Source organism: Limulus polyphemus, unplaced genomic scaffold (genome assembly GCF_000517525.1).
Source record: "Limulus polyphemus unplaced genomic scaffold, Limulus_polyphemus-2.1.2 Scaffold599, whole genome shotgun sequence".
NCBI lineage: Eukaryota > Metazoa > Arthropoda > Merostomata > Xiphosura > Limulidae > Limulus > Limulus polyphemus.
Window position 1 is genome coordinate 344,218 of NW_013666209.1, and position 20,700 is coordinate 364,917.

The window sequence follows — 20,700 nt, forward strand, 5'->3', positions numbered from 1 at the left end:
CAAAATTATAAACAAGCCAACTTCATATTTAACTGTTTATCAGAAGATAATGCAATAAGTTTTAAATACATTTTATATTAATCCATATCCTTGCTTTTACATTTCTTTTCAGTGTTTTATTTTGCCTATTCAAGGAGTTACTTAGGCTGGTATGACAATGCAAATAAGTCCTAACAAAGCAGCCTTGTTGGCAAAATAAAACTTGATACAATTGAGTGCTAAATGATTTAAGTAGCCTTCCTCATGTTGTAACACAAAAAATTTATTTTACTCTCAGAGTTCAAATACAAGCTTTAAAAAAAAATCAGGACTGTAATTGTAGCATAGTTGTTGACAGGTACCTTTTCTTCAAGTAACACATCACCAAGCTAAGCTTTAATCACTTTGTTCTGACCTCTATGCAAATTGCTTAATTAGAAGCACTGTTGCTTTTGTAGTTAAAATGAAAGAAAAAAAGAGCTTTTGTGACATGTTTAGATCCATAGCTTATGACTTCTTGAAGCTGAGATATAGGTAATTACACCACACCATAACAACCAATTTTCAGAAGGGAACAAGAGACAGCTGCAAATTCAATGAAACTACAAATGTACTGTAAAACCAGAAAACCTTCTATTTCAGAAATAAAAAATCTGGCCATGAACAGACAACTAAGGAACAGGTAACAGTAATAAAAGATACACTTGTACAGAAACTTCCTAATAGGACTACACTATTATGACAGATAACAGTAAACCTTAAGAAAACACAATATCATAACTCACTCAAGTTTTCTATGCAGGTTGTTCAAAAGCAAAACAACTATCAAAAGCATGGGTATAATTCATAAATACAACACACTTCATACAGTCAATCATGACAAGCTTCAGGAGGATTTCTTTAATGAAAGCCACAAGTTGCAAGTTCACAATGAAATGCAGAAGAATAAAATTATATTTTAAAAATGTACGAATGTCAGTGATTTAAGTGCCAAAGTTTTCTCCTATAACTGTGAATATGCATAAAAGAACAAAATATACTTCACTTCTGTTTAAATCTTTTACAAATTATACATAATGACACATATTAAAAAATGTGTCAAAAATAACTTAATCACAGTTGATTTTGCCCCAAACTAACAGGTACTTTTAATAGTTTCATACTATTTGAAATAAATAATAGTATCTATTTATTAAACAAGTACAACCTCAGTTGATAGTTGTCTTTCTTGAATGCTGTGAACAAGATAAAGAACAGGCTTAGAAGATGCTTTTACAAACATTCCTAATGTTATTGTATTTCAGAATTAGTTAGAGAACTTTGGCAAAAGTGAGTAATTTTTTTTCTTGATAGAAAATATGAATAGTATCAGATATTAATTGAAACAGGGTTATGTTGAATTACTCTTTAAAGAGAACTTTCCTTGAGACTTGAAGCTACCATGTGATTCCTCTTTTTTAGTAATCAATTTCCTTCCTAGATATCAAATCTTTAAGATCTGTTTTTTAGCAAACACTGGTTTTACCTTTTTAGAATTTCTTCTCTAAACTAAAGGTCTTCACTGTTTTTTTGTTTTCACAAATTTCATTTTTAATATTAAGTTTTCAAGGTAGTCAGTGGAGTAAAAAAACTTATCATAAAATCAGTACAATGTTCTACAGAAGTATACATTTTTCTTCCCTAGCTTCTTTAATTTAATCAGAAATTATGGAATAAACCCTTCATAAAAATACCTTTTTCTTAAAAAGCAATGCGAATAAAGATAAAACAACATAGTACTTAATGAAAAACTATTAATATATAAATCTGTTTTTACAAAAAGTAATTAATGTATGTCATATTTAAACTGGTAATTTTAACATTTTCTGCTCACTTTTTGAAAACTTTTTTCGAAAGTCGTTTTCTTGTTGTGTTCTGATAGGTTTTGATGTTTATTAAGCCAGGATATTTCTTTTTGGATTTTTTCCCTTTTCCTTTTCCCTTTTGACTTTTACCCCGGCAGTGTGGCAATTCAAGGTTGATCCCAGTTGCAGCTTCTATATCTCTCAGAAGATCTGGATCTTGCCAGTCAGGTTGTTTTCCTAAAACCCAACCAGAAGTAAAAATTTTTTAATACATTAAGATGTATATACAACTTTCATATCAAAATTAAAAATAACCAAGAAATATGCAGTTTCATGAAAACTGAAAACAACACTATAATTATAAGGACAGAAAGCTCAAATCATAATTACAAAATGACAAAACTGCTGCAGACAAAACAATTACGACAAAACTTATTACCAAAGTATTGTCATAATATATATTCTGACTATTTATTTTTCCTTAAAATTGAAATTCTATAAACACAGAATTATTGGGTGCCCACTCACCAAGTTGAAGATTAAAAAATTAGAATCAGGACCATCTTTCAAATGTTCTAATACAAAAATCTGTTATCTATAAAATAAAACCCTGGGTATTTCTTACCAAGAAGTTTCAGCTTTTTAAGTTTCTGTTGTTAATGAGAATTTCTAGTAAGTACAAGACGTTACAAACCAGTAACCAACAAAGAAAACTTGATAAAAAAAAAGCAGGCTAAAGGAAATAGTTCACCAAACAAAAATTACTTCCTTTACAAGCTATAAAACTTGTTTCACTTCTGATGCAGTAATATATGATATTCTGACATAAGAAATGAAATCAAGAGCTTCAGATAGACAGAACAAACAGCAAAAGGCAAATCTCTAAAATCAAAAAGCTATATCATGTCCCTAAGGATTTTAATTAATTTTTGTGTTGCTAGTGATCAAGATGAGTAAATAAAAATAAAGATGTTTACACCTAAGACAATAACAAAAAAGAAGTAAACTAAGTAATGAGGTACTAGTCAAAGTAGCACAAAATACTAATCAGTATAGTATAAGATACTAGTCAAAATGTATTAGTCACTATCCTATGAGATACTAGTCAAAGTAATGAAAAATACAAACCAAAGTACGAAATACTAATCAGTATAAGATAGTAGTCAAAATGGTTAAAAGTATTAGTCAATATCCTATGAGATACTAGGAAAAGTAATGAAAAATACAAACCAAAGTATTTTGAGGCACTAGGCAATATAATGAAAAGTACTACTCAAAGTACAGTTGGACAATTAGTTAAATTTGGTAATCAACTGTTTGTTAGACTCATTATTTTATTAAATTCAACTTATTGATTTTTATCATGTGATTAATTTTCCTATTTTAGCTAATTTTGGTGTTTTATTTATACATTTTTAAATCACCCTTCATTTAATATAATAGACATATTCAGTGTTTCCACTGGCAGTTACCATTTGCACATTTTGTGAAAACAAAACAAACAAAAAACAAATTTATTTTAGCCAAATCTTTTGCAGCAAATGCTTTTAAAAGATAACTTGAAAATTTCCTGTTTGACAAATCAATAACATCAAGATTACTATGTGGTTGCCATTTTGTTTGTTTTTCAAATTTGCAGTGACCCACACGCTGATGTCATGTAAATCAAAAAATTAATAATCAAATAAAGAAAATGTTTCACTACCACTGGTAATAATAATTATATTTAAAACAAATTATGATTGGAATTAAGAAATAAATAATCAGCAATTTAGCCCATTTATTTTTGTACATTGTTTGAATACCTAAAAATAATATTCAATAAAAAAGGAATTGAATTATCAGAATATTTTGTCATCATATACTGTACTCATTAAAGTTAACTAAGCTTATCTGATGTCTTCTCATTAAAGACAATTTCTATAGCTTTCATACAGATAATAACATTCAAACATCTTCAAGAATGAAAATAGCTTCTACAGAAACTACAAAAAAATTCCAAGTTTCGTTAGTTATTCCTAAGTCTTCAGAATTTCCCACTGAATGCCTTTATTAATAATACAGGAGCTCTGACTAGAATCTTTCCCAATAAACGATAAATTACTGCTCAAATCACTTTATTTACTCTATTACCTGAAAAGTCTAATTTTTCCTCCAATCATATTTAATCTATCTTTTAACAGTTTCCAAAGCTGCATTTCATTAGTAAATAATCAAATCACTTACTGTGACATCAGAAAAGAGTGCCAACCAAAGCATGTACAAACACTAAACATAAAAAAAAAACAAGAAGAAATTGCTTGAAAATAAATAAATAGATAATATATCCTCAAGAGGTGATAGTTTCTTAACAAAAATAAAGTTATTCTTTCGGATAGGCAGAAAATATATTTAAAAAATCAACAAGTGTTTTGTTTATTTTGCCTGTGCAGAAATGACAATTTTGTTTTATATTTTTCATTTTTCTGCATGAAATGTACTAAATAAATGTTAGAAAATGGCAAAATATCAGTTTTAAGATATTTGTGAGTTGTTGTTTTAGGATAGTCAACTTTATTAACTTAATATAAAAAGTTGCTTGAAAATGTCTAAGGTTATGGGCAGAGGAGAACTGTTTGTTTGAAGTTAAGCAAAAGCTACACAATGGGCTATCTGTGCTCTGCCCACTACGGGTATCAAAACCCAGTTTCTAGCAATGTAAGTCTGCTGACAAACTGCTATGCTACCGAAGGGCAGGTAGAGGAGAATAAGATTATCATAAGTATAAAATAACAAGTCCTACAAAATCTGTTGTGGTATAATTAAACAAAAAAGAAGAAAAACTTGTATTTCCAAAAAAAAAAAAGATAAATGATAAATAGATGTTTTAGGCCAGCATGACCTACATCTGGGGATTTAAAGTTTAAAGCCACCAGAGGAAAGGCATTCCAGCCAAAAATGCTGTGTTATAATTTGATTTCTTTTGTAGTATAAATTTTTTTCTCTTTGTTTTCATGGGTATGAAATAAATCATTATTTTGTACAAAACAATATTCTAGTGTAAAGTGAGCCAACAATTTATTATTTTGAAAAGGCAAAATGAATATTCTACACATCTCTGTCCTTATTATGTTTATGTCATTGCACATTTGGCCAAAAACAAAACAAAACATTCTGTGATTACGGTAACACTGTGAGGAAGAAATTAGGGTGAGCAGGTAGGATTTTTATTATTACTTTTGTGAAACCTTATTAAACTACACTGTAGCCAACCATTATCAAAACAGAAATTTTTTTCCTGCGTTCTATCAAATCAAGAAATAAGCTACTTTCAGTTTTTTGAATTTCTTATCTCTTTTTTTTTAATAAATATGCTTTATTTTTTCCCTCCTTATAGCATATTTACTTCCCATAAAACCTATGGGTTATAGGTTAAAGTAATTTTTTCTTATACACAGTTGTTGAAACAGACTTTTAACTAAAATAGACTACGAAAATTGCAATTATAGTTGATTTATCAGATATGTCAACAGGAAAAAATAAAAAGCTCTGAAATCCTACGGAATGGGCTAAAAGCGTGTAGCATGAGTACATCTGTAAGAAAATTAGGTGATCTCAGAACAAGTCTGAGCATGTTTGGGACACAAATTATGAATATTTTCAGGTGCACTGTATCCTGTGAAAAATCCACTGTTTATCCTCAATAAAGGGGTTATCTATTCTGGTTCATCACCCATGAACAATAAAGAGTCAATCATCATTTTCGCTAAGTTAGTAAGTAACCCTATTATTGCCTACATGAAACCAGCCAAGTTCCTGCCTACATTTGAAAAATTTCAGCTTTCAGAGTAAAAGAATTCCCTTTAGATCCAAACATTTTCATCTGAAAGATACTGTGTCCATTTACATTACATGTGGCTAAAATAGCTCCATGTAGCTGCCAAAATATGACTGAACAGCTCAATGATGAAATAAATCCAACAGTGTTTTCATCCCAGTTTATAGCTCATTTTACTATAAATGGCTTGACATATCTAATAAATAATCGACATATGAAAAGAGGATGGTCTATTGATTATGTTTTTGAAGTTGGGTGGCAAATTATAAAGATGGATTTCGACAGATTCTATTTCAACTTTACCTGACAAGTTACTGTTTTTACATAGGCATGACGGAGGCTGCCATAGCTATAATACATAGCACATGTGCTGTGGAATGTTCAGTGAAGAGCAGCCAATGAGGGAGTTGCATTGTAATTATATATCAGACTGTTTGTTTAAAAAACACTGCAAACACATGGAACATTGTGGTAGTGTAGGCTGACCCCCCCCCATATTTATAAAACCAGATTTACACAAATCACAGAAAATGACCCAGATGTCAAAGAAAAACTCAAAAATCCACAAAGCTGTGGAAAATTTATATTCCAGATTTATATGCACCATAACAAATCCAAAATTTAATAGTTCTTTACAGAATTATCATTCATTAACATTCACCATACATGTATATACAGAAGTCTGGACCCATAGGGAAAAATACACAACATGTTCTTAATCCATTTATTATTCAAATTGCATGCCATTAACAGCTATACATATCAATTCTTGGTATACTGTGTCATCATGGTATTTTCTTTCCTGAAATATGTACAACTGACATTAGAAATGTGTTTGTTTAACTTTATGAATATAATGTCTATTTTCCTTATGGGTCCAGACTTCTGGACACCCTGTAAGTTAATTATGTATTTTTAATACAAACTACCAATATTCAAATTAATAACAGAAAGACTGCAAAGTGTACATTTTTCTGTTTCACAGTGATATGTAGACATTGTTAAACTTCTAAACTCTTAAACTGTAGTGAAAGGAAAATACTTTTTTGGTTTGTATATAAAATTATATATATTTAATACATTTATATCATCTGCAAGATAAAGCAAATGTCAATTTTTCCAAACAAACTTCCCACATGTAACAAATTTTAATAAGTTAATACTACCCAAAAAATAAAATGTCCCCAATTTTCCAAACTTTCCCTGAACAAAACATTGTTTCCAGGTATTGCACCATGTGTGTTTCAAAAGTTTGTTTTTAAAACACCACAGTCGAACTCTTCCACAGAGTACATCGATAACTATCTGCACTTGCAGAGAAAGTGTTTAGCTATTTGCAAAAATTTTGAAAAGAACAAGAGAACGTACCTTCGTCGTAACATGTGAACGCATGGGTACGAGAGGTCTATTAGCGACTGCATATTAAGCTTTCCCTCTGAACTAGGAAGGTGATTAGTTGGCAATGGCATCATGAGACACACCCACTGTCAAACATAATGAGCTAAGTGATACTACTACGCTTATTAGCAGTCTTTGGATCATTGCATGCTTTACCTTATATAAAATAATTACATTAGGTTGTTATAGACTGATAGTTTGAGAAACTGTTCCTCAAAAAGAATACTGGTATAATTGTTATCAATAAGCTGAAACAGGCATCACTGTAAAAAGAAGTTTCAAAATCTATGGTTTGGGGGGGGGGGGAAAGAGTAAAATTTATAAAAAATACTAGAAATTAAAAAAATTGCATAATAATGATAGGATAAAAACACGCCTATCTTTTAATATAAATTTATTACCATTAATACAATGTGGACTTTTTTGCCTGATACAATTTCAAGTTAGTTCTCATCAAAGTTATGGTTTGTAGACGGGTTCATATGAAACTTGCTCATGCAAATAATGGAGGTGAAAATGTCACTGATCAATAAATATCCAATTACATTCTATGGAAGAAAAGGGTGCTAGTGTTTTGAATTTCAGAGCCAGGTTCAAATCCATATACTATCACAAATATTTCAGAATTTTATGTTTTGGGTGTATTATAACAGTGACAATCAATCCCTTAGCATGTTTGATGGGTGGAAAGTTGCTGCTAATTGGCTACCTTCCCTTAAGTTAGTAGTTCAAAATTACAGTCAGGAGCTTTTTTCCATGGTTGATTGAGTTACTACAAAAGCAATTTTTTTTCTCTGTGCCTAATGAAGGCTGTATTGCAATTGCAACCCATTTATACATAATCGATCATGGAGTTGGTTTTCTGATATTATTCTAAACGACATAAAGTATAATGTAGAAGCAAACTTATATATCATGTCTGTTTTGTTACCTTTATAAAATGATTGATAATTGCAAATTTTAATGCCATGTCAATATATTAATTTTGCTATTGTTTATTGAAAATCAATTGGTACATTTACATTTGTAACTTATCACATTTAAAAGGCTGATGTGGGTAAGTTGATACAGAATACTGCTCTTTGAAGTAGAAGGTTGACTTTCTTGACTGTGAGAATATTTGCTTTCTGAATTCACAGCATTCCCTTTTTCATCTCGGGTAATGATGGGGCCATGGAAAGGGCACTACGTATATGCAAGCTTGTTAACAGTGTAAAGCCACTGAAATTCAAATATATACATTTTAATACTGTAAAATAATTAATTTAGATTATATGTAATTTATAACTCCAAAATTTTATTTTAGTGATCAGAGTTGCTGGGGTCTGCCATAATTTCCACCAGAACACAAATTCAGGAAACTAAGAGCTGTGGTATTACAAACCTAAGACATACACAATATAGAAAAAGTAAACTTACAGTTCATTTAGCACTAAAGAATAAAGTTATGTAAATTACAAACTGCAATGTAAAAACAGTAATTTTACACCTTATTTAACATTAAATAATACAGTTACACAATTATAAATTACAAACATAATGTAAAAATTTAGTAAAGTCCCACTTTATTTAACATTAAAGTAGCCAAAGAGTGGATGGTGGATGGATGCTGCCAGCCATTTGTCTTCCCTCTAGTCAGCAGCTCAAAATTACAGATGGTGAGAGATAGCATTAGTAGCTCAGCATAATTAAAAAACAAATATAATGGCCCACAGATGAAAGATCTCTTACATACAGCATGTTTGGTGGCAACGGAAATCAAACCCGAGACCCTTGAATCACTAGGCGATCCCGCCTAATCACCAGGCCATACCAGTTCAAAGTTGAATGAACTTGAATTGATAAAACATAATAATATTAAAGGGAAATTAATGCGGAAATATTTTGATTACTTGGATAGTTGGAATAATTGAAAATTACAATAATCAGAAACCCTAATTTTAGTTGGTTATTTCCATGAGACATGATAGAAAGTAAAAAAATAAACAAATCAAAGTATTAAGAGATGATACTAAGTGTTTGAAAAGAATTAGTCAAAATGCTTGGCGATATTAAGGAAAGGTACTCATCAAACTACTGAAAAATATTACATTTTGCATTCTATAAAGGAATAATCTGTACCCTGAAAACATTTCCTGATAGCCATTATGTAATTATCTGTTATGATTCTATTGGAAACACCATCATCAAACAACATGTAAGTCAAGATACAATGAAGATGAACAGTTCTGGACTATTTGGATAACTAATGCTTTTCCTCATTACTTTACTGGGACCAGCATCGTAAGGGTGCATAAAGTACAGACACACTGATAGTGAATACTAGTTAAACGTTTTATAAACAATGTATTTACTTATGATTTTAATAAGACCAGTACTCTAAGTACAAACTAAATATAATATAGTAATGGATGTAATTTTACTTGTTGATATGACTTGATTATTGTCCAACCTACCTGAAGAAGTAGAAGGTTGACTTTCTTGACTGTGAGAATATTTGCTTTCTGAATTTACAGCATTCCCTTTTTCATCTCGGGTAATGATTGGGCCATGGAAAGGGCACTAAGTATATGCAAGCTTGTTAATAGTGTAAAGCCACTGAAATTCAAATATATACATTTTAATACTGTAAAATAATTAATTTAGATTATATGTAAATTATAGCTCCAAAATTTCATTTTAAATAAGATCAACAACATTTTGTCTACAAGCATTGTAACAACAAAAATATATCACAGGTAAGGTATATTGCTATGTTTAAAATAATAAACATACTGTAGTATATGCAATGCACACAATGCATTTTGCTTAGCTCCCTTAGAAATTTAACAACAAAACACAGAAAACAGAATAACACCCTTCAAGTAATAACAGCTGTTTTATTATAAAATCTACAATACCAATACATTTTCAGAAAGTGCTTGATTGGTTAGTATAACAAACCTTTTAATTGTTTTTAGGGTAATCTTGGATCCTACCAGAAGTAAAATTTTTCCTTACAATATTAAACATTTTTTATCAAGAAGAAAACTTTAAAGTTTTATTTGAACAGACAATACAGCCCTATTTCTACAGAATTTTTGACAAAGGTAATAATTATCAAAAACACATTATGTGCTGGGAACATGTTTGTACCTTATTATTTAAAGTGCATCATAAGATTTCTAAATGTGTAATACAATTACAACAACTTATGAGCACACAACATTATTTACCTGAAATAAATTTCAACAATCTTGAAAACCAAAGATAAAGTAAACAAAACCTTACAACGTTGACAAAATTTTAAAAGCAGGATTTTTTAAACTACATCATGCATATTATACACATGCGAATGTGGAATAATTCTTAAGCAATTAACATTAATGATATTGCAAACAATGCTGACAATAATTCAGATTTCTGGTGCCAATGAAAATATCACGTTTTTAAACATACACAAAAAAGTAGGTATAAAGTGGTTTATTCTGATTCATGATAGTTAAAAACTGGCACATTTATAAGTCACCCAGGACCTCATCCTGTCTTTGTCAAGTTAGGGAATAATGTTTTTGCTAACATTATTTATAAATAAGAAAAATTTATATATATAATAAATATAGTTTCTGTTTTAATACCTAACAAGTTCATTTATTTATGTGAATTATTTGAACACAAAACTTAATAATAATATTCAATAAAAAATGGACTTGAGTCATGGAATACCTTGCCATCAACTTCCATGTTCATTAAACCTAGGATTATCTGATGCCTTGTCATAAAATAAAATTTCCAAAGCTTTCAAACAGATAAGATTTAACATGAAAATACTTTCAGGAATGAAAAGAATGCTTAAAGAAACTACAAAAAAATTTCTGGATATGTGGTTTGTTCCTAGGTCTTCTAGACTCATTAGTTCCTATGTTCATCCCTGCAGGAGCCCCATCTAGTCACTTTTCTATAAAGCCATAAATTACTGCTGATACCACTTTATTTATTCAACATCGACATAACACTTTCAAGATTAGCGTCTCTTTCTGTGCATGTCATGAGGTTTTAATGAGTTACATTCAAAATTTAACTAAACTACTTTTTTATCATGGCATAAAAAGTAGTCAATAATCCAAATTTTAATATAAGTTTTAAGTTCTTAATTTTATAAGGCAATGTTAAAAAAATAATTAATTTCCTCTAGTATGAGAATTGTGATTTACAACTTATGTGGTGAGAATATTAGTTTGACACAGTTCAAAGGGCAATAAAGTTTATGCATAAACAAATGTATACTGTTACGAGTTTAAAGCTATTTAGGATAAATAAATGTAGTTTCATGTTACTATTTGAAATCATTCTACAAAAAAAAATGGGTAATTTAGATTTTTCCATGATGGTTACAATGACGGTCAAACTGATCAACCTCGTAGAGTTCGGGTAGAAAAAAAAGTAGGAAATTTATTTAGGAGGTTTTAGAGCTTATGCAAATGAAATTTGAGATTATTCAGATGTAGAAAAGTATTTTTAATCTTAACATGAAAATCACTTTGCATATGGAGCAATCAACACTTTGACACCATATATTTATGGAGAAATTTTTAGTGAAACTACTGTATTAAAAATTTGGATTTTTTAAATACAAATAACTATTAATAATCACTGAAAGTTTGCAAAATTTCATGAAGATACACAAAACAGATTAGAAGTTATAATATAGAAACTATGAAGGTCAATTTGGGGTTGATTCGACTGAGACTGTAGTGAGAGAAATAAAACGTTTATAATCTGATCTAAGTGGTAAACTTTCCTTACAGCTATTTTCAAAGTTGTGTTTCATTATTGATAATTCAGACCATATACTATAATATCACAAAGAAAGTAACTGGGAAAGACAAAATGCATTATTATATTTTCAAGGAAAGATAGTTTCTTAGCAAATATAAACCCATGCATTGGGATGGGCAGAAAAATTATAAAATAAATCAATACTTTCATTGTTTTATACAGGCAGGACACCTTGGAGCTGCACAGATATGAAAGCTTGAAAACAATTTTAATTTTTCTTCGCAAATTAAATAATTATTACAAAATGACAAGTCTACGTTATTTCTGAGTTACAAATTTTTGAAATTTGATATGCAGTAGCACACTTGACAACTGCAAGGTGCTTTGTAATCCTGCTAAAGTGAGAGAGATCCTAATTTTTTGTTTCTATAATCTACATGATAGTCACAAAAGAAAATAAGTACAAAAAAACCTAAGCATACTTTAAACCTATCTTGTCGTGGGCACAGTTTTCCATTTGTAAGAGGTGCATTACACTTCCATTTGACAGGAACAAATTCTCCGCTGAAGTCAATAGCTCTTCTTCTTAAGGAAGCTATTCCTTCCTGAAATATTGAAAGTTAAATAATACTCTTAATAATGTTACAGAATAAATCTGCCTCAGGTACAAAATCATGAACAAAGTGATAGTGATCATCAAGTATGTTAAAATACCTACTTACATTACTCCTGAAAGTCTATAATTAAACAATTTACATAGATTATAAATTTATATACAGAATTATCAATTAAAAATTTTCTTAGGTTTACAAAAATTACTATTTTAAGATTAATTGAACCTTAGCAGATTACAAGGTTTAAAAATTATGATACAAATGTTTTATATCACACTTGGTTTGTTGTTAAGCACAAAGCTGCACAATGGGCTATCTGTGCTCTGTCGACTGCGAGTATTGAAATCTGATTTTTAGCATTATAAACCCTCAAGACTTACCACTGAATCACCAGGTCACATTAACTTTGTTTAGTTGTTAAGTGCAGTAAGAAAAACTAAACTCACATTCTACCTTAATAATACCAAAAATATAAACAGTGATAATTTAAGGATTTAGAATACAGAAAAACTATGAACCATTGTATTAAAAAATCCTGTAAAGTTTTAAAAACTATTTTTACAAAAATTACCATAAGGCTTACTCATGAGTTGTTTTTCTGGAATTCATGTATGCATACCTTTACTGAATATACATGACACAACTAACATAAAAAAATACCTGAGCTTGGAACTCTGTTGTTTCATTTTCAATTGGTTGCCAAAACTTGTGAAGAGAATCAAACCTATAATTGTTATACGTATCAGTAATATAACCATTCATTCATAAAAAGTTAATATATATACTTAACTTTACTCAAACTGTAACATCATAGTTTTAACACAAGTTTTTCATTGTATAATTTTGTTTTTTCTTGTAATCTTATTTTCAAATAAAAAAAATCATTACTTTTAATAAAAGAATAACATTACAGAAACTTTAAAATGTCTAGTCATATGATAATTATATCAATATGATAATTGAAATGTCTAAAATGTTTTACACCTGACAATATAGGAAATTAAATCATAAATATAAAAACTTACAGTATTTAACCTTACTATGAAGTATATTTAAGAAGTTTTATCTCATATAAAATGAGCATACACACTTAACAACTGTTGGAACTTCTAGTTTTTCTTCTTCCCAGTGGTAAAGGTCGATATCATAAGGCCGGTGAGGTGCTTTTGCCAATAGTTTAGCTTTTACAGGATCCTGTGTGTTTTTGGAATGAAGTAATAAATCTTTGCTTGTTGAAGGACTACTATCTTCTTTTGTATTTTGTACTGAACTGAAAAAAATTGTATAAATAGAACTGTATAACAAAACAAAAAAAACAAAACAGAAATTTAATTGATCCTGGTTATTTCATGAATTATTGTATAAATTTACTTATGCTTGAAAGTTTCTCAAAAATTCATACATTAATGCTTATAGCATTTCTAAGATCATAAGGATAGAACAATTCTCTAGACTGTATTGTGTTGTTTGTGTGTATACATATAAAACAACACACACTCACTAGATTATTCTCACCTTTGGTTAGAATTGGACATTTTTGTACAAAGTGCTTTTATATTTGTTATCCATGAAGTTGGATCCTTATCTTCATCTTGATTTTTGTCTTTTACACTCCACTGTCTAGAAGTGGTTGGATGGGTATACTTGGAAGTTTTAGGTAACTGGGGAGATATACCTGTTGCCGTGAACAGAGTCAATATAACTTTGATCAGTATATTGAAAAATAAATACATTTTCCTTGCATAATTTTGTTTATAAAAATGATAAGCCAAATTATATTATTACTGGAATATCATAACAGTATGTACAAAAAAATAATTTAAAAACAAGCCACAAAAACATCACTTTTAAACTTGAGATGAATGTTTTTTATTGATTACCTTGCTTATGGGAAATAGAATATTTTTAAATGATGACATTTGTACAAATTCTCAGCCTTGGAAATTTGCAAGAGATATTTGCAAAGTATTCACTCCCCTGCAAAGTTTCCACATTTTTTTGCCATTTGAGCTTGCAATTATGAAACTTTCAAATGGGACTTTATATATTTAGAATCTACAAAATCTACTACAAACTGAGAAAACTAAAAAAACGTTGATATTACGTAAGTTAGATTTTCAAAGAAAATTTAAATATTCTCAATTGTATAAATATTCACCCTCTTTGCTACAGCAACCCTAAACCAATTCAGGTGCAAAAGATTGGTTTGAAGGTCACAAAATTAGTATAATGGTCTCTGTCTGTGTGTAATCAAAGTGGTTTAACTTGACTTCAAAATAAATGCATCTGTTCAAGCCACAACTTATATAGTGATACAACTAACCAACCATGAAAACCAAGTAGCTTTCCAAACAAGTCAGGGATAAAGTGGTAGAGAAGCACAGATCAGGAGAAGGTTACAAGAAAATTTCAAAGTCACTGATTATCCCTTTGAGTACAGTGAAATACATCATTTAGAAGTGGAATGTGTTTCTTACCACCTAGTCACAACTCAGATCAGGCCGCCTTTCCAAACTAAGCAGTTGGGAAACTGGTTTGGGATGTCACTGTGAAGCTAACAGTGACTTTGAAAGATTTGCAAAGTTCCATGTCTGAGATGGGAGTCAGTGTTCATACATTGACATTATCCCAGTCCCTACACAAAGCTAGCCTGTACTGGCAAGTGACAAGAAAGAAGCCATTACTAAAAAATAATAATCTTAAATCTCATATGGAGTTTGCAACAAAGCACGTAATTGATACTGCAGATACGTGGCAGAAGGTTTTGTGGTCAGATAAGACAAAGTGAGTTTTTTGGTCTCAATTCAAAGCATTACATCTGGCACAATCCCAACACAGCACATCACCCAGTCAACACCATCCCAACTGTCAAACATGGTGGTGGCAGCATCATGTTATGGGGATGTTTCTGATAAACAGGGACTGGGAAGCTAGTCAGGATTGAGGGGAAGATGGATGGTGCAAAGTATAGGTGAATCCTAGAGCAAAACCTGCTTGACCCAAGAACCTAAAAGTGGGTCAAAAATTCACATTTTAACAGAAAAATGACTCGAAGTACTACCTTGAGTGATTTCAAAAGAATAAAGTGAATGCCCTAGAGTGACCCAGTCAAAGTCCTGACTTAGATATAACAGAAATTTATGAGATATTTGAAGATTGCAGTCTATAAATGATCCCCAACAAACTTGTCAGAATTGGAGCAATTTTGCCAGAAATAATAGGCAAACATTACACAATTCTATCCAAAAAGACTCACAATAGTAACTGGTGCCAAAGGTGCTTCCACCAAGTACTGACTTAGAGAGCTGAATACTTATGCAATCAGCAAATTTCAATTTATATATTTCCTTTGCAGGTTTTGCTGACAATCGACCTTCTTCACACATAACAGTGTTAAGTTTGATCATTACGGTTTTGAATAAAAACAAGTTCATTAAAAATTTTTTTACATTATTTGTATATATTTTTTAACATTTCATTTTGGTGATTTTCTTTGCTTACAATACTTACAGAGGATTGAGTACCTTATATTAGTCCCCGAGTGGCACAGCGGTATGTCTGCGGACTTACAACACTAGAAACCGGGTTTCAATACCTAATGGTGGGCAGAGCACAAATAGCTCTTGTGTAACTTTGTGCATAATTAAAAACAAACAAACAAAACAAACATTATATTAATATGCTTTTGAAAATGCAAATCAGCAGTCATGTGACAACCACAATACAAAGTTGTGGTGGAAAGGTTTATATCTGAACGACATTTTGACATTGTTTGTTTTTTGTAGGTAGGGTGATGCCACCAAAAAAAAAAGACTAATCAGCCAATCCTATAAAAAAAATTTTCATATACTCAAGTCATAAAGATGTGTTCAAATTGGAGATTTTGATTTTTCAAGGTGAGAATATCCCTTTTGCTTAATGGCATTGAAAAACAAATGAATATGTATGAACTTGGGACACCAGAACTAGTCAGAAAGAAGCTTGCAACAAGCCATGGTAAGCAAAGTTTCCTGCCTTGTAACAAATGAGAATACAGAGACACAAAGGTCAGCAGCAAAAGATATCCACATGCCCCAGGCAACAGTATGGGACATAATCAAGAAGGACCTTCATCTGAAAATAGCAACACAAGTCACGTGTACACAAGTTGCTCTCACAACATATCCATTCAATCATCACATACCTCAAGCAGCTGGAGAATTAAATGGTTATTTCTGTTATTTCATAAGAAGAAATATGGGTGAAGTTGTCAAATGTACCCTCTATGGCTTTCTGTATGTTTGGACTGCTGAAACTGGCACAAGGAAACTGTTTTCCTGTTACACTAGATTGTTTATGGAAAGTATCCAGTCTTTTGACATTACTGCCACATGACAGAGCCTTTTACAATGGAAACTACACAGCAGGGCTATTGTCAAGTTGCACAGCTGTCGAATAGAGCATTACGGATGTAGCCAAATGGACTATAACAACGTCGTAAGGCACAAAAATTGTTTGAATATAATGTATTCAATGTCTAATCAGATCAGTAAAACAAAACTTGATACAGTTAAGTGTAAAATGATCTAACTAAGTTTAACATTTCTCAACATGATCTTGTTTGCAGAAACAATTTCTATTATATTGCAATATCATAATTAAGTATACAATGATAATGCAAGCTTAAAAAATAGTGTAATTGTGGTGAAAGTTGCTTACAGACATTTCTTCTTCTAGCAGCATATCACAAGCTAACATTTTGTCACTTTGTTCTGATCTCTACGAGTCTCCACTGAAACGTATGTCATACTGGCTTATACAGTTGAAAAGAACAGAAAGAGCTTTCATTACAGGTTTAGGACACTATCTTATGGCTTCTGCAAGCTGAGATATAGGTAATTTACATAACATCATGACAATCATGGTTGAGAAACAGTTAGTGACTGAAATTGATAAAACTAGACTTGTATTTAATTCACAAGATTCAAATTAATGTATTTCATTCAAAAATATTTTGATGGTCCTTCTAGGGGACTATGAGTGCCTTATTATGTTCAGAAAAAAATCAGGAGGTTCGTAAACATTAATATTTTTGTTTGTAGCACACTGAAATCAATCCAAAATCAAAATTTATAATTAAAAACATTGTAGTATAAAATATAAATAAAACTGTTTGCTGAAGAAATTTCAACTTTGAAATAATTAAAAAAAAATTTGGAAGAACAACTTCAAGTTTATGTTCTATAAACGTTTCTAATTCAGTGTTGCAATTTTGCTCCATGGAAATGTGTTTAACTAGGATATCAAGGATATGAAATCACCTAGAACTCCAAAAACTACAAGTATTTGCAGGAAACTAATTCACAGTAGCAAATTATTTGTGCATGCATAATATCTGAAAGTTCCATAATTTTACTTTTATATTTTAGTTAATTATGTATTATCTATGTTTTAAAATTCATATTCTAAATGTTTAATCATCTTTCAATATAACAAAAGTTTCACTACAGTTTGCAAGGGTTAACTTACTACGCAAGTGCAAAAACATTTTGCTAAAGGCTTGCATATCTTTGCCAAAGATACTGCCTCAAGGCATCAGTTGGCATATGTTGAGAAAAAGTAATAAACCATAAAAGACAGGAAAGGAAAATAAAACATTAAAAATATACTATAAGTGAAATGATAAACACCTGAAATTATGAATATAACCAAAAGAGGATATTTTAAGATTACTTGACAAAGAGTTTAAAGGTATGTACAGATATTTCTATTTCTTAATTTTAAACATTTCATTGCACTGTACATCGATGATAATAGCTACAGTTATTGATATGATAGAGAAAATGACAATATAAACATTTACCTTAAAAAGTTTTTGATATTCATTTAGTAGGTTCTAGAGGTTATGTAAATGAAATTTGAAAACTGTACAATAAAAAAGTATTTTTATAATAAGCATAAAAATCACATTGCACTTGAACTACTCAGAATCTGAGTGCAAATAATTACAATAAATAACAAATTTATATTAGAAGTAAAATAAAAATAAAAATTAAACATTTTATTTTTCTGAAGCTAAATGCCTTTAGGAAAGTTCCTCTCAAGTTTCAAACAATTTCATCCACAAGTTTTGTTTTTGGAACAAAATTTGGGTGAGTTACTTAATGTACTTACATTGTAAGTAGGTCAATGTGATAGGGTTAATATAGCTTAATTTTAATTAGATTAATTAATTTGTTTATGCTAAAAATTAGTTAGCTCACAATATACATTTAATATAGCTCTTTAAGTAAATCAACATATGTTTAGGGTATGTATCATTAGAAAAACATTATACTTACCATATTCATTCCTCATATGAGGAGGAATAACAGGTTCATATCCTTCTTTTTCTTCAACCTCTTCAAAATCTTCATCTTCATCACTGTCATCTTTACTTTCTAAAATATAAATGCAACTTTCTTCAATTAAAAATCATTTGATTACTATACTAACATTGAAAAAATATCTAATGTAGAATCTAGTTCCAATGCAGTAGGAAAAGATGATAGAACACTGCCAAAAATACCTAAACACCCCCTCCCCCCAAAAAATCACTTACATTGAATCTACAAATTACCTACTAAAATGAAAAGCAAACATAATGAGCAAATTATCTTAAGGTGTAGAAAACCTTAGTTGGTGGAACACTATATTAGTAGCAATATTAATACCCAAAACAGTGAACAAAGTATATTTATCATAAATATTTTGTTTCAGGTGTTGTGGATGTTAAAAGACAAAATATACACTGCAAAGAATGTTTGTATGTATATTTTATCATTTGGACATACCGTTGCACTACTTACCAGTGCATAAAGTAGAGCTAGGATGTCAGAATTAGTAATTAGCATTTAAAAGCTTTTAATCAAACAAAATATACCTTTGTCATGCTTTTTTTCAATCTTTAACTCTTCATATTTTTCAATTGAAGATCGTAATAATTGTTTTAGATCAATGGCCTTCTTTAATGAATCTGTACAGTTGCTACCTTTTGTGAAAATCTGGGGGAGGAAAAAGAAACTTGTGTCATTTAAAATTTCCCAACTTTCGTTTTTTTAAGTGAGATTCTATAACAAACATGAAAATTAGAAGTTTTGCATCTTAAGTCTCCATGTTCAAATGAAATTTAAAGACCTTTTAACTTAAGATTTTTACAAAGATCTAATCAACTATAATATGACACATCTATAAAGGCAAATTTTAAAATATTCTGCACATCCAGTATCACAAACAACAAAATAACTCAAGTTTCTTTAGTCTATATTTATTTGGACAAATTCTTACCAACTCTTCTGAAGTGGTCTTCAGATTAATTCAATATATTATAATAACAGACTGATTGCTGTGGATAGGTTTTGGATTGATAATTTCAAGGCATGCAAACATATGGGAATAAATACAGTTTTATTTCTTAAAGTTCAACAATGGTAAAGTATGCTTTTAATAACAATACTTTTATAACAGCATTATATACACTAGCTGAGGTGAACAAAATCATTAAATTGGATTTGCTACAACAATTTTAATATAGTCATAAAAATTTTAAATTGAGAAGATTAACCATTTCGAGGCAGGTCACAGATCATCTCGTTTGTTGACTCGCATTCAAAATTTTATTGAACTACTATTTAATGTATTTATGTCAATAACTTTGGTATCCAACTGTAAATTATAATTCAAATTCTAGTACTATACACTGAGTGGTAACAAGTATATAGACACCTAATTTTTCATAATTTAAATGATTTATGCTAACAATTTGTGTTCACAGAGCACTATATAAATGAAAATGGTCTGCACACTAATTATCTTGTGTTACAACATGCCTAGAACTCAAGGTTCTCTCGAATTGTCAGATTTTGTTAGAGGAAGGGTAGTTGGTCAAGCAGATGGTGGAATAAGTAAGCGGCAATTTTCGCAGAATTTGGGAATCCCGCTTTCGACAGTCAATAGAATCATCGTGCAGTTCAGGAAACACGGCAAAGAAACAACTGAGCAGCGTCCGGGTCATCCTGGTCCATCGGAGAGGACAAAAAGGGCTGTCAAGAGGAGCATCGAAATGGATCCCAGATTAATGACTGCAGAAGTGGCCAAAGTTGGTGGGATGAGCCCGAAATCTGTTCAACGGATTCTCCACAGATTGGGTTATCATTGCAGAGCAGCTAGACGGAAGCTCTTATTAAGTTCTGCCAACATAGTCAGACGAAAGAAGTGGGCAAGTGATATGATGACCAAGCCTCTGGACTTTTGGAAGACCATATTGTTCTCA

General features: G+C 30.4%; 1 protein-coding gene across 3 annotated transcripts in view; it reads right to left on the minus strand.

Moving 5' to 3' along the window:
• The window catches only part of LOC106459377 (UV-stimulated scaffold protein A-like), a 44,886-nt gene that overhangs the window by 4,094 nt on the left and 20,092 nt on the right, over positions 1-20,700 (minus strand). Inside the window, exons 8-15 of one of the 3 annotated variants that reach the window (XM_022385849.1) lie at positions 19,312-19,432; positions 18,731-18,829; positions 13,926-14,091; positions 13,501-13,680; positions 13,071-13,134; positions 12,279-12,401; positions 9,495-9,600; positions 1,853-2,060 (exon numbers count right to left, since the gene is read on the minus strand). In XM_022385849.1, the coding sequence (XP_022241557.1) occupies positions 1,853-2,060; positions 9,495-9,600; positions 12,279-12,401; positions 13,071-13,134; positions 13,501-13,680; positions 13,926-14,091; positions 18,731-18,829; positions 19,312-19,432 (1,067 nt within the window). Of the gene's footprint in view, positions 1-1,852; positions 2,061-9,494; positions 9,637-12,278; positions 12,402-13,070; positions 13,135-13,500; positions 13,681-13,925; positions 14,092-18,730; positions 18,830-19,311; positions 19,433-20,700 lie in introns of those variants that run through there. The other 2 variants (XM_022385850.1, XM_022385851.1) reach the window with 2 other exon arrangements.